Source organism: Limulus polyphemus, unplaced genomic scaffold (assembly GCF_000517525.1).
Source record: "Limulus polyphemus unplaced genomic scaffold, Limulus_polyphemus-2.1.2 Scaffold2492, whole genome shotgun sequence".
NCBI lineage: Eukaryota > Metazoa > Arthropoda > Merostomata > Xiphosura > Limulidae > Limulus > Limulus polyphemus.
In genome coordinates, this window is record NW_013668102.1 from 19,166 (window position 1) to 35,288 (window position 16,123).

The window sequence follows — 16,123 nt, forward strand, 5'->3', positions numbered from 1 at the left end:
AAAAAATTGTTGTTAATCACAAAGCTGTAGAATTGGCTTGTACTGTGTCCTCCACAGGTACTGAAACCAGATTTTTAAAATTATAAACCCTTAGACTTACCACTGAGCCACAGGAAGCTATTAAATTTAAAAAAGGAGGGTTAATAAAGTTTAAATCCAAATTGCATGTCAATTTGACTGTTGGATGTTTTGTAGTAAGGATTTTTACATGACTACTGATGATAATGAAATCCAAATACACTGAAGATGCAAAAAGAGGATTCAGGTACAAGTTGGTTACAACCCAGAAATGACAGTGAGAAACTATTTCAACAACATTACAGACCACCATTAGAAATATGGCAATGATATGTTATTTATATCTTCTACACAGACTTTCAATAAAAACCAAAGAACTATTTTTGGCTGACATTGAAAGCTTTACCCATACTTTATTTGCATTTTTCAAGTACTCATGAAAAAGTATCTCCTTAGATCTCTTACAGAAATATGTGGAAATCATGGTTTTGTGGCTGCATAAAAAAAGTCATGGTTCTAATTGTTTTATTTCAACTAAACAAAAAATACATAAATGTTATATTACAAGTAAATATTAATGTACCATGTAAGCAAAAAGCTTTCCTTACCTTGAACAACCTTACTGTTACTGTCAGTAATGTCCCTTGGAACAAACAAATTACAAGTATGAAGAGCATGTGTTCCTCTGCAACCCTGAAATATTAGCACACATTGCTAAAATAAAAATCACTCATTTTACATATTTTCTTTCAAGCAGCTGCAAAAGTATCCATTATTTTACATAACTTCATCAACAGATGAGATATTTAGATGAGCTGATGATACAAATACTCAAACTCAGGTACACACATGTGGAAAATAACCATTACACTATACTTATACTATAGCATTTAAAAAAACAAATACGTAATCTCGTTCTTTATAGGAAAATGCTATTTTTTTATTGCATTATATTTCACAGGGAATGTCTTTTGCAATAACATTCATCATATCATTAGGTCTTATACTATCAAAAGGACAAAACCGGGGATGTGTACTTCCTCAAATTCCTTTACTGGTCAACAGCAAAATAAGTCAGGAGTCCAAACTTGCTGATTGGATACATACAGGACTATAAATTTAGGGTTATTTTTGCTGTTTCTGTCTCTTGCACTTGAAGAGTACCCATTTATACTTTAATAAATGTTTCTCATTCCTAATTTCATGACAGTAATTACTATTTGAAATGATATCATCATTTTTTGTTGTAATAAGATCATAATGAAACTCACATAAATGAAATTTTTAACTTGAGAAATTAACTTTTAATTATTAGAAATAGAGAACACATTAAAGAAAAAATTTCATGTGAAATTTTTAAGTACTGGTATTTCAAGTAATTTTTCATAAAGCTACAGTTTTAAATCGTTCATTAGACTGTCATTCAAAGCTTGAAACAACTATTTTGTTTTAACCAACAAAATAAAGTTTATAGCTTCTTGCTCAAATGCAGTATTTCTTCAGAAAGAAAAATAATCTGGGTAATTTTTTTTGTATATTAACGCAAAATTGCTTAAACATGCTAAACTTTGAAATGTAACTAGGTATAATTTCACATTTATAATGAAACAGCTTAAACATAACTCAGTTTAACATTATCACAAATATATAATTTAGCTTTTCACTAAAGTTTCACAAACACATAGACTGTGATAATTCTAGGTTTTCCCAACACAAACTCCTACAATTTTAATAAGCTAATAATCAAACAAAAAAAACTACCAAGTCACTTTCAACCAGAGAAAACTTTTGCAGATGAAAAACTATTACTTAAGCAAACAAAACTGTTTCTAAGACTCTCATACTGTCAATCATAAAATTAAACAATCTACTTTTTAAAACATTTGACTAAAGATGATTATAAAACTTAAGGAGAATGATTATTAAGAAGTATTCCCAAAAAGTATATTAAGCATCCGCCAAAAGTGAGTCCTACTTCTAACTTGCCAGACATTTTTAGTTATGCAGAGAAGACACCTACTTATGGAAGAAATAACAAATAAACTTTAGTAATTCTTTGAAATTTTCAACCTTTACAAAATCTTTTTAATTAATTCAAAAACTAAATATCACACCTCTCTGTGCCATTTGTTTGGACTACTCCACCTTAAACCATTTGGTTTACAATAGTTTGGCAACCAAGGAAGCTTCAACTGCCTGGATAACTCTTCTGCAATTGCTCGATTTAAAAGATCAGATTTTCCTGCAAAGATAATATAAAACATAAATTTAAAAACTGGAACTTTTTAATCTTTAGCATGAAATTCTAAGGTTATTAAAGTAAAAATAAAATGTGAATTATTGAAAAAGAAAGAAGCTTATAAATATATTGCCATTGTTTTTACAAGCATTATGAAATTGATAAACTAAAAACATACCCTTACACATTTATAAGTACACACTTAACTTCATGTTACTCAATTTTCACTTTAATATTTTATCACTTCAGAGATTAAACCTTATGATGTACAGGTGTGTTTTATTTTCATTATTATAACTTGCATAACACAGGAAAGCCAAGAATAAATAAAATTAAACAATACTATATTAATAGAACATACAGATAACATGGGAACATTTGATCTTTCAAGGTTGCCCTTACCCATCCACCTAAGTAAAAGTTTAAACCCAACCATTATTTTTCAGGAAATCACCAACTACCCTCTTAAACTCTTGAAAAGTGTACCTCATTCCATAAAACTGTCTTAACTGAGCATAACCTGTCTTTTCCAAATCTCATCCTATTGTCTTCAGAGTACAACAGAAAGAAATCAAAGGCCGCTATCCGACTGAGCTCCAAAACGATCTTGTAAACTTCAATAAGATCATCTCTTCCCTCTTTTTTTTTTAAAAAAACGAAAATAGGAGATCTTATCCTATAGATATATAATAGCTCTTCTATCACTGAAACGACCCTAGTAGTCATCCACTGAACTCTTCCTAGTAAGTCAATATCCTTTTTTTAGATTGTAACTAAACTGTATGCAGTATTCCCAGAGACCTAATTAATGATTTGTATAGATAATTACCTTTTTTTTTTTACTTGTAATCAATGTCTATAAATACACTCTAAATTTCCATTAGCTTCATCACTAACAACACAGCATTGCTACAAAAACTTTTCCAACTTATCCACCACTATGCCAAGATCCTTTCTTTCAGTTAACATTATTGAATGGGTTTCCATCTTTATTATAAGTATAAACTTAAGCATGATAACCCAACTGAATTACCTTGCACTTAGTAAAATAAAGGTCATTTGCCAAATATTTACCCAACTTACTATTTGGCCAATTCATTGTATAGTACTTCAACATCTTAATTACAGTTAGAAATATCCAAGAGTTTAATGTCATCATTTAACTTTACTCATTTACCAACTAATAAGTTTAATACATGTAGTCTAATGTAATAAAATATTAGTGTGTGCGTGACTACATGATTTTCCTTTCTTGCAGTGATAAAAATCATGTCCTCCTATTTTTACCTTACTGATATAAATCTCAAAATAAATTAATTATGATAAAGAGAATAATAGAAGATATAAATGCTTTCCCTCAAAGTACCCTCATGGTTTATGATCTACAAGTACAATAGTTTTGTTAGCCCTCCTCACGTCCACTTTTATTAACAAATTATCCTACAAATGTAGAAGAGAGGACTACTCACACCCGACATGATCATCTTGTTTAATTTTTTACTATTATTATATGGAGTACTTTACAATTTCTTATCATCTCTAGATGCTAAACTATAATAATCATTACTAGGGTGAAAAAGTTTACAAAATGTAAGGGCAGTGTATTTAAAGTAGTTAAAATGACTGTGGATTAAAACTATTTTACAACTCGTGATACCCACCAAACATCTCTAGTACAAAAACAAACTGATTGACTTATCTAGCAAAATACACCAGATCTAGTGATGCTTTCAAAACCTGGGTACTGAGGTGGGGGGAAGGCAATTATTAAAACTTAACAGGGTGATGGTACTGGTACTTTAAGTATCTATGAATGAATAAATTGGCATATAAAACCTTAACACACAAACACTGCTGTCTGATAGATGACAGATCCATTCCCCAAATACGTTTCCCTTTGCAGTGCACCATATTGTTTACACCCATACCTTCTTTAAGCATCTGGTGATGTCATCCACACTTCCTTACTCATAATTTCATTTTTGCATAGCTTAATGAAATTTAAAAAGCCCCCCTCCCACATATATTATTCCTTTATTATACAGATACTAGGGATCATGCTAGACTCAAAATTTATGGAGAAATGACTTCTCCCCTAAATTTCAACACAAAGAAAAATTTGCAAAGACAGAGAGAACTGGTAGGGATGATGTGAAACAATACAATGACAAGTTGTCAATTATGGCTCTTTTTCAATGAATAAATTTAAAGAGAAATGAAAATCTTGTTGTATTTTTTCTTTTTTCTTGTGGTCCTGTAACCATGATTCTAATGATGTGTTTAATCTGATATTGAACTTTAGGAAAAGTATTTTGTAAGTTTGATTTATTATTAATCAAATTTTAAGCTACTCATTTCACTTATGTTAATTATTCTATTTTTATAATTACCTACTTAATGTTTTATCATTCTTCTGTGATTGACATCTATCAGCTTGGCTGTTATCTTAATAACTGGTCTAAATTGTTTACACAGGTGATTTTGTTAACTGACTGTTTTTGAACTATTCCTCAAATAACAATAACTATTTGATAAAGAGTATCCAATGAAATAATGGAACTGTGTAATTTTCTCCTTTAATTAACCAATAGCAAAAACCACAAATCAATCTTGTTTACAAACATGCACAGGTGTAACACATTAAAAAAATTTGTAATGTTGTATTTTTGTGTTTTTCATGGATTAGGCACTCATGCAATATTAAAAATTAAACAAAATATAAAATACAAATTAATAATGTGCATAGTATATATATGGTTTAAACATCCCTTCAGTAGTGGATTTGATACTTATAACTTAATCCACATTGCAGAATGACTTCCCAACAAGTGTCAGCTTCACTGATAAAAAATTATCAACATCCAAAATGACACTGTTCAAAATTAAACTCGTGTAAGGCCCATTATCATTATAAATTTACAAAACAGTTTTGACTATAAAGGTGCATAAAACCAAATAAATAATGTAAATAATTTACAGAAAAAAATTGCAAAGAACACAAACAACTATCTTACCTAAAGGCTCATCTGTAACTTTTTCTGCTTCTTTGGGTAACTTTTCAATCAAGAAAATAAAGATTTTTCGCAGCTCAGAATCATTTGAGTAGAGAAATGTCTGATAACCAATCTCTCCTTTGTAACCCAACTCCTAAGGAAAAAGGTACTTGGATTAGAATTAAATAGATATTATAGTTGCATAAATACATTTTAAACATAAAACTACCTACACATCAAATTTTTATTCTTTCATGAAATATCTTATACTGGTACAAGAAAATGGTATTGTTCTGTTGACAATATTAATGTTATCACACAATTTGAACTCTATTGAAGAAAATTTATTTTCATATATTTCACAAGTACACACACAGCTTTCAATTTTGACTTTCCTTTATGATATAGGCATCAAGTCATTATAATGTGGTACTGCTTACACAGTAGGAATACATCACTTTACCAACTGACCGGTTGCTCATTAGTTCAACCACACCCATCACAAAGATGCACCTCACAGTAAATTGCATGTTAATAAATCATGAATAAAAAAAATAATTGTTTTTATCAATAACAAGCTGAAAGCTTGTCAAATTATGGGATATAATGATTAATTTTTCTTCTCAAAATTGTGTCTAAATAAATGTCTTATGAACATGTTTCCTAAAAATTAATTACAATCCAGTAACAATATATATATATGGAGAATGACTATCCTAGTTCTAGTATTTTATGAAAACAACATTTTTCTTGTATATTTGATCATCTCCTTTAAGTATTGCTTGGTAAGCATTTTGACCACTGTATATTTTTAAGTTATGTTCAAATGTTCTTCTTGATAAAGATTTATAGATTGAAACATGCAAGAAACTTATTCTCAATGACATATTCCTCTTTGGTCAACTGTATGACCCTGCAAATGATTAATTGTGATGGTAAAGGCAGTGAAATCTATTATGAACTTTGGGGTTTTCTACCTGGACTGTCTTCCTTATCTGGGCTTTGTTAGCTTGCTAAACTGAAGAAGCAAACTTTAATTTGGGCATTTTCAAAATTGAAACGTGCTGCAGGTAAACCCCCGCTATAACTCTATAATAACCCCCATGGTTTGGTATTGCTGGCACATAGTCATAAACACTGGCTGAAATTTCCCATTACATTTGCTTGGTTGTCAAGGAGACACATTGATGCAACATCAACAAATTTTGTGCAATCAGATTTGTGGGGTGCACATATACCCAATTCAATTTTATTACTCATCACAATGTCTACCAACCTACCATCAAATCTAATTATATGCCTGAAGCAGTGCATTGTCTGTTTTATATATATGGTTGGAAGAATTTTAAAAAGACAAACTTGCTTGTAGCAGCAGAAGGCCTTATCATTTCATGCAAGTTGCATGTCCAGTGGTACTGCAACAGTCAAGATATCAGCATGACAGACAGACTGCTTTGCATCTTTATGTAGTAGATTGATGTACTTTTACTAAATATTGAGAAGAACATGTTGAAGAAATTTCTAAAGGAGGGAAGTCACAAATATGAGGGGTGTCTGAAAAGTTTATGGCCTGACCTATAAAGAAGAGACACTGGTGCAACTATGATTTATTTTTCAACATAATTTCCTCCTGCATCTATACACTTGTGATAGAGGTGCTATAGAGCCTTTATACTCTTCTGAAAGAATTCTTCTTGGTCTTCAGCCCATGACTTGAGAGTACCTACGAGATCATCATCACTTTGAAATTGACCTTTCAGAGAGATTTTAAGGTTAGGGAAGAGAAAAAAGTCACTTGGAGCTAAATTCAGTAAGTAAGGGAGGTGGCTGAGTAATTCGAAGCCAGAACCATGGATAGTGATCAATGCAACACACAATTTGTGAGCTAGGCATTGTCCTGATGGAAGAGCACACTTTTTTATTTGAGCAATCTTCTTCTCTTTTCTTTGATTTATTGATGCAATTTGTTGATTAAGGATTCATAATAATCTCCTGTAATTGTTTGACACCACTTCCAAATAATCAACTTGTAAAATTTTTTGAGATGCCAAATTGATGTCATGAACTTCCCAGCAGAGGGTTGTAACTTGAACTTCTTTGGAGTGGGTGAACTTGGGTGTTTCCATTGCAAACTTTGCATTTTTGTCTCTGGATCAAAGTGGTGACCTCAAGTTTCATCTATAGTTATGAAACCTGTGTAGTAGGTGCTGCCATTAAAAATTTGGATTTGTTTCTGCTTAGTTGACAACATTTTTGAAACCCACCTAGCACTAATCTTACCCATGCTCAAACTGTCTACAGTAATTTTACTAATTCCCACTTCCTCTGCTAATTCTCTAATGGTAATTCTTCAATCATATACAACCAAATCATGAACTTCATCTACTACTTTTTTGTGGTCAATAGTGAAAGCCAACCTTACCTTGGATCATCTTCACATGATTGTCTACCATGCTTAAACTCAGCACACCACTTTTTCACTGTTGAATGTGCCCTGTTTTTTTCTATATTTCCCATACATATGATACAAGAAATCAGAACAGAAATATTACTAAAAACTGTGTCTACAGGATCATCTTAAAATGCAAATTAGTGATGAAGTTATTAACTGTATAAATCCAGTGGCTGCCTTGTAAAAAGTAGCCAGATCTTGATGTATATTTTACTGGGTGGAATTCAGGCCCCTGGGGTATTTTGAGAGCACTGTAAGAGTGCACTTCCACAGACAAAATGATACAAGTCTGATGTTTTTTTATAATCACCAGAACAGCCTTGACACCATCAAAAAAATGTCCATAAATCACTATACTGAGAGGAAAGAGATATCAATATTGTTGCACACCCTGTTCAGTCACAAAAGTCTCCTTGACAAAATGCAATAGGAAATGTGTCCAACCCCTGAAAAAAAGTATTGAACAAAACTAAGTAAATGATTGAGTTGATACTAACTAAAACTTCCCTTGGACAGTACATCAAAGGATGAAACAAGTTTCACATTTGCAAGCAACAATTGTGAGAAGAGAAAAATCATTCAGGTAGCCATAAAAGACCAAACCAAAATAATGTAATATAGTTGCTAATACAACATTCAATATTATAGGCAACACTATCTTTGCAAAATATCTAGAAACAAGGATACAGATATAAAAGTAAAATATGAATGGATAGTTCAGGAATAGTGAATGAGTATTCAGTTACAGTTATTGCATTTGTTCTGTTCCTCAGTTACTTCAAGAGTTGAATGAAGGTTAGCTAACAAAGCTAGTTATCAAGATAAGACAGGTGTATGTCATGCAGTTTATACTGAAACATTGTAATCAAAGTTAGACCTACATTCAGTTGTGGAGTTAGTGTTGAAACATTGTTTGTGCAATTAAGCCTACAACTTACAAGTGATTATAGCTGTAGAAACATCATAACAAATGTCTACCCATTTGTTTTTAAGCAAAGGAGACTGACTGCAATGCTTTGTTGGCATAAATATTTGGGTTTTGATGCAATGGGTGCATTCAGCACAATAGAGCACTCAAGTTTGCTAGTTAGTCTCAGATTGGCCATTCAGCACATACAAAGACTGATAGACCGATGTTGATATTGATATGAAATTTTAGGAATTGCAAAAAATTAACAATTTTCCTGTGATGTAATCATGAAAAGGAACATTTTGATATATAACTTTTTTCCTCTGGTTAACCATTCTCGAGCTGCAAAGCATGACAGACAGGCAAATAAAAAATTACAGTTGTAAACAGACCACTACACAATCATATTGCATATACCATTTGATCTAAGGCATTGGGTTGACTGTAAAACTTTTATTTATCATGATTTTTAGTAATTTTGTATTGAACTGTTTCAACAGGCATTTACTACTAAGAAATAAACAAATTTATGATTGTTACATTGATTAGACTTGGAATTATTTTTACCATATAATCTAAAAAAAAAACCACTGAATAATAGAAAATGTTTTAACAATATTGTGCTCAGCGAGTTTTTTAAATAACTAATATCTATATTGCTCTTGTAATCTTAGATAAATTTCTTAAATATTAAGAACCAACAACTTACAGTACAGGCCTCTGCTAAAGCTGATCCTAAACGATACTTTGCAGCCATACTGGGTGGGACATGACTAGACAGGTTTTTATCTGGAAGAATTTGCTGAAGGCATCTAACCACTCCTTCTACTACCAATTCAGTGGTGAAATCATGAAGTCTTCTAACTTCATCATCTATGTCACTGCAGAAGAAAGGAAAATAGATTTAAATGTCATTCACACTCTTCAAGTCAACAGTAAAAAAAACTTCACTGTATATCATTGATATTAATTAAATTTGCACTTATTTTTCTAATCCAGTATCGTTGAAACGAACATAAATGTTAAAATAGTCTACTAAAAATATTACAAGTTAGATACTACAAAGTACAGCTGCACATGTATATAGAAAATTCACAATCCAAACAAAGTCAGCAAGCCCAAAAAAGATATGCATAAACGACCGATGCCTTGATTGTGTAGCTGAGACAATACTGCATATTTGTTAACTTTTTATATTGGTAAGTTAACTTCAATAAAGATGTATTAAGGAAATATATTTGCAGAATTTAAATAAAAATCCTAATTTAGTGCTTACTCTGCTCTAAGTATCTGATGAATTCCATTCAATTGATAATAGTCTGCTTTTCCATTGCCTAATTATAGAATTACTAATGGGGTTCACAGGATTCCACAAACTTTTTAAAACACTGTTCTAACTAATTATGTAGCTAATTTCTGGAAGGACTGTGACTTTACTGGCTACAGAATCATTAGTCATTAAGTACATCAGTACTTAATAGTAGGAATCATGATAACACAAAGTGGCAACCATAAAATTTGCCCATTTAAAATCACCTTTAAAATGTCTGAATAAAGCTTATTGTACTTATAAAGCCACCTTAACTGCTATATGTGTGTTTATGGAATGAATCAAAATTTCACTATTTCAAAGAATTTTCATCTAAGTAAATAAATAAGTGACTTTTCCAGACAAACATACAAAAAAAATGATGCAACTTATTGCTCTAATTCTTTCACAGACCCCTTCCATCTGGGGTTCCAATGATTCCTTTCTTGTACCAAAAATGATAAATACTATTGTGTGTATATACACACACACACACCACAAGCTGAAATACCCGTCAACTGATGGAGAATGTTTCCAAACTTAATTAAGACAATTTAAGTGTAACAGCAATTATATATATTTCAAAGTGATAACTTGAACATAAACTTTATCTCAAATTTTTTAAATTATAACAAAGCTTCTTTATAAACAACAGATAAAGATTTTGAGATGATCCAACCCTTGAACACTCTACATCTCACTAATCATAAGAAAAGAATGATTGTTTGATAAATTATCCAGCAACTTTCATACTTTGAATCCATTTAGAATCCATGCCAAGACTGTCTGAGATTGACTCAATAGGCTGGGAGTAATTAACCAACAGGCTTTACAAAATAGAAATAGTGTGTATAGGTCCTGAGGAGGAATAAAATCAAATTGGGTGTACATGAGCCCCATGCTTGGTATTGCTGGCACACAAAAATATAGCTAATAAAGGAAACAAATAAGTATAATAAACATTTTTTAAATTTTATAAAGACAAGTAGTGATCGATGTATATGTAAACTAACTAGCTAGAGTAATCTAGAACATTTTAATGATACAAAAAGTATTGAACCAAGAAAGTCAAAATAACAATAACAGTTACTTAGAATCTAAAAAGTTTTATCCCATCATTGGCTCAGACTAACATAGTTACAGTGATTTGCTAGAGTAGGGATAAAATATTTTGCAAGGAAAATGAGTGATTTTATACAACTTTCTTTGTAAGTTACTCAACATGATACAATATGCAGATCCCATCAATGGTAAGCATCACCCAAATAAGTTTGTAATTCAAAAGTTAAGTACTGTACAAAACACCTTATATATTTGGCCAACATACATTTGACAATTATGTCTCATACCTTAATCCACTAAATAAAAATTCTGAAAACCCTGTTATGCTTGCATCATGATACAACCTGCAATTCTTAATCAATAGTGTTCTGAATCAACAGTGTAACAACTGTGTATGTGTGTGTTAAGTGTAAAGCTACACAATGGAGTATATGTACTATGGTCACCAATGACATCAAATTACTGATTTTTTGTGTCATTATCCCTCCAATTTTCTGCTAAGCCATGGGGTGGGGGGTTGTTAATTAAGAAACAACAAACAGTTATTCAAAACTCTTGTTGTCAGTTTGAGTACTGTTAAAGTTTTCCATGTAAATGTTAACATATTAGAAATAATTCCCACAGCACACTAATAGTAATTAAACACAACTTTTACTTGCATTGCCTATTTCATGGTATTTAAAATCGTAAAAGTATTTTGTAACTAATAAACAAGCAGTTTAAGTCAAACAATTGAAACAAGGCAAATCAACATAACAGCCTAATAAATCACTAAGTTTATCCATAAACAATTACACCGACTGTAAAAATATATCCCAGACCATCTCATTTATAAGTATTTCTAGTTGAACTGATAATGCTAAATTGCTACAAAATGACTCTGACCAATTGTTAAGTTTACAAATGACCTTTAATTACAATAACTGCAAGGTAATGTATTTATGAATATAATTTGAATACTTTTTTTAATATACAAAGAAATCCATTCAACAGCATGACTGAAGAAAGGAATCTTGGCATAGTAAAATACAAGTCACTTAAGTCATCAACCACAACAGAACCTCTCACCACACCTTCCACGTACACATTGATCACATTATACAGGATTTGTATCTAAATAAGTAATTCTCTCTCTATATATAAAAATTACAAGTTAGGCCTCAAGGGGGGAATACTTTGTACAGTTGTGGTCTCCTTATCAAGGAAGGGATATAATACTTTGTACAGTTATGGTCTCTTTATCAAGGAAAGGATACAATACTTTGTACAGTTATGGTCTCTTTATCAAGGAAAGGATACAATACTTTGTACAGTTATGGTCTCCTTATCAAGGAAAGGATATAATACTTTGTACAGTTATGGTCTCCTTATCTAGGAAGGGATTATATACTTTGTACAGTTATGGTCTCCTTATCAAGGAAAGGATACAATACTTTGTACAGTTGTGGTCTCCTTATCTGGGAAGGGATTATATACTTTGTACAGTTATGGTCTCCTTATCAAGGAAAGGATACAATACTTTGTACAGTTGTGGTCTCCATATCTACGAAAGGATACTGACTTATTAGAGAAAGTTCATATGAAGGTTACTTAAATGAATCTGGGGACAGAAGGGAAAAGTTAGTATCCCCCTATCTTCTCTTGGGAAAAGGGAAGAGATGACCTTATTAAAGATTAAAAGATCATCAGGAGCTCAATAGGATAATGGCACCTGATTTCTTTATACTGTATTTATACAACAGAAAGACAAAAAACAAGTTTAAGATTTGAAAAAGACAAGCTATGTCCAAGTTAAATCAGTTTTATTCATTTGACTAATAGTGTGACTGGTTTGTGGAATGAGTTGCTGTTGGCAGTAGTGGAGGCTGAAACTTTAGAAAAGTTAAAGTTAATAGTTTCAGGAAAATAAAATGGAAGTTCAGGGAGTAGACAACCTTGAAGGACCAAATGACTTATGTTGTCCTTATGCTATATTATACTATTAGCTTATGGAATGAATTCCCATCATACTAGTACAAGTGGCACCTCAGAAGAGTTTAAAGCGAGGTTTAATAATTTCCTGAAAACAAGGTGTGAGCTTATTTTATATTTTTTATTTGGTGGAGTGTGTGAGGGTACTGATGAGGTGAACTGGAAAATTTAATGTCTAGATTAGACAACAATTACCATAATAAATATAATTATGTAATGTAATTGAATATTCTGTAATTTACAGTTGTGTTGCCTTTTCTTTGATTTTACTTTAATAATGTATTAATTTCAAACCTGGAGGCAAAGTAAGCAGATTTGAGGTAATGAAAAAATAAGTACCTTCACATACGTACGCTAAGTTGAAATAGTAATTTTCTCTACCCCTCCATTCTTTCTGTATGCAGCAAATTGACATCTAAGTATCTGACCTTAGCCTCTAAACTCTGGACATGGATAAAACATGTGCCCTTTCATTTTCTAACTTTTTTCTAGCTCTTCACATTTTTTCAGAAAATTGAATTTTAGTTTTCCATTGATCAAAATTGGCTTATAACAAAGTATTTTGTGTATAGTACATCATAATAGTTTTGGTAACTTATTAAACTAAACAAAAGATTTCAAGAAGAAAGCCTGAATTTTTAGCAAAAATGTACTGAGAAATTATTATTACATAACTGTTGTTTCATTTCAAAGTCACATGCTAATGTTTAAAAGTTTTTTGTTTCAACTATAATCTTTAATTGGTAGAGGGGGCCAGAGAACATGGAAGGTAAAGCCAATTACTACCCAAAAATTTCATCAATTTCACCTACCTAAATTTATTCTAAATACTATGCATATTTCATCTATATGAATTACTAGCTGGGCACTAATTGGAGTACTGTGTACAGTTTTGGTCACCTTATCTCAGAAAAGATATCAAATTTATTGGAAAAGTTCAGAAGAGGGCTACTAAGATAATTTTGGAGATAGCAATGTTAAAATCTCTTAAATTATTGTCTCTTGAGAAAAGAATGGTAAGAGTTGATCTTAATGAAGTTTACAAAAATACCTGTGGAATCAACATGATAAAGCTTCTGATTTCATTGAGCTGCATCTTGTAGATAATAGAAGGAGAGAACACAAGTTTAATATTTGGAAAAGAATATGCTAGGTTTCAGGTAAGTTTTATTTTTCTAATAGGGTGATTAAATTATGGAATCAGTTGCCATCTATAATAGTGGAGGCTAGCACTTTACAGGTGTTTAAGATGAAAATCAATGATGTCATTAAGAAATAAGAGATGGGTTTGAAATGTTTATTTTCTCCAGGGTTGACTACTGCCTTGGACTACTTTGAAGGGTCAAATGACTTCTTGTTGTCTATGTGTTATGTTATAAACTAGTTTAATTAACACAATGTTTTGTGTGACAATTTTTCATTAAATATATAAAAGTGCAACATCTATAAGTGAATGTCATTACATTTCTATTAATTACCATAACACCATAACATAGATCACAAAAGCCAACTTTCTGTTGTGTTGGAGAGATAACGAAACTGTTGCTGGTATAGTGGAAAGTGAGTCCAGATTCTTTTCTTCTACAGATGGTTAGGCAGTCTTCATGATAAACAAAACAAGTTAAAATGGGCAGCAACTGCCTAATTCAAAGTGACACTTTGAAACACCATCCTTTCCACCTGAGATACTTCTGTAGATTAACTCTCCAAGACCTGATTCTGAACTAAGCATATTTTGCCCATTCCAACTTTGGTCAAATCTTGTTTTTTTAAACAAAATATTTTTGACTTGATACACTCAACTCAATAAAAATGTCTTTCTTTGTTATTATATCTTTTTGTTTTTTAACTTTAACTAGTATTTCAGTACTTTGGCAACTCCTTGCAATGTACTACAATAATTTGCTCTGACATAGGCCTAGAACTATAAACTAGTAGAAGTTCAACTAAGTTGGTCTACTGCAGACTTACACTGCAGTCTACTGTTCTATTTGCCTAGTCCATTTGCTACACACACGACATAAAATGAAGTTTTATGCATCAGATAATACTTAATAATAATAGTTTATCTTCAGTATTCCTACATTATAATTTATATAGTCTCTTTCAATTTCACAGTTCTAGTGACAGTTCGTAGTTCAGTTTTTACATTTTAATGTTTAATTTTAATTAAGAAGCTAGTAAGACTAAGAATAAGATTAAGAACATTAACTAAGCAAATGATATAATTTAAAAAATGCAATTAAGAAATATTTAAAATATCTCACTATCACTAATAATTAGGTTAAAAAAATCAATAATACTAAATTTATTTTACCATCCTAGTTGTTTTAGCGTGTGGGTAATAATATGATCAACTTCCTCCATGTTTCATGAAATATAAATTAATTTGTAGTTTAACAGTAAAACTAAATTAGTAATCTCGACGGATTTTAAGTAAAACCCAACAACCCATCACATGACAAACAACTCTTAAACTGTTCGCTTTTTACAGTAGTTTAAATATAACATACAATGTTATAACTAGAACAACTAAAACACTTATAAATCGAACGAGAGAAATCCCCCCAAATAAAAAGGAAATTATAGAGGGCTATAAAATATTATAATTTTATAATACTCAAAAACTAAATATACACTGTTTTTTCTTTCGGCCAACGTTCTAATTTTGTTTCTTGCGACTTAGTATCAAGAAACTCACAATTCATTTTAAGGAAATACCAGTGGTCTAGATAGATATACTATTAAAAAATAAAATTACAAATTGATCAGAATGGTAGTTTGAAGGAATAAATTCTCTATTTTATTTTTTACAGTGGCTATAAGTCGTTTTAATAAGTTACTTAAATTAGATATCTCATTTATTGTTACTTGGCTATAGCATTATTTCTTATCAGATTTTTAGTTAGAAGATTGATCGAGTAAAATTATTTAACAACAGTTAGTTTTCCTGTAAACCAATCAGTAAGTTAGTCAGCGTTTGTTATCAATCAAGGAAGGTAGGTTCAGAGCTCATCTTGAAAAGTTTGTTTGTGAACTAAGGCCTATATGCATTACATAAAAGTGAACATAGTGTGTATTAACGTTATTTAAGAAACAAATCAATTCGTTGTCGTTAAATGTGTGATATGCGAGCACATGCCATGGGTTTCCTACCTTTTATAGCAAC

General features: G+C 31.1%; 1 protein-coding gene across 1 annotated transcript in view; it reads right to left on the minus strand.

Annotated features, from left to right (window-relative positions):
- LOC106467110 (coiled-coil domain-containing protein 22 homolog) overlaps positions 1-15,473 on the minus strand; it is a 33,599-nt gene extending 18,126 nt beyond the window's left edge. The window contains exons 1-6 of the mRNA XM_022395229.1: positions 15,272-15,473; positions 9,322-9,493; positions 5,272-5,404; positions 2,133-2,260; positions 627-711; positions 209-303 (exon numbers count right to left, since the gene is read on the minus strand). Coding sequence (XP_022250937.1) covers positions 209-303; positions 627-711; positions 2,133-2,260; positions 5,272-5,404; positions 9,322-9,493; positions 15,272-15,321 — 663 coding nt within the window. The 5' untranslated portion in view covers positions 15,322-15,473. The remainder of the gene's footprint in view (positions 1-208; positions 304-626; positions 712-2,132; positions 2,261-5,271; positions 5,405-9,321; positions 9,494-15,271) is intronic.
- Between the last annotated feature and the right edge of the window lie 650 nt (positions 15,474-16,123).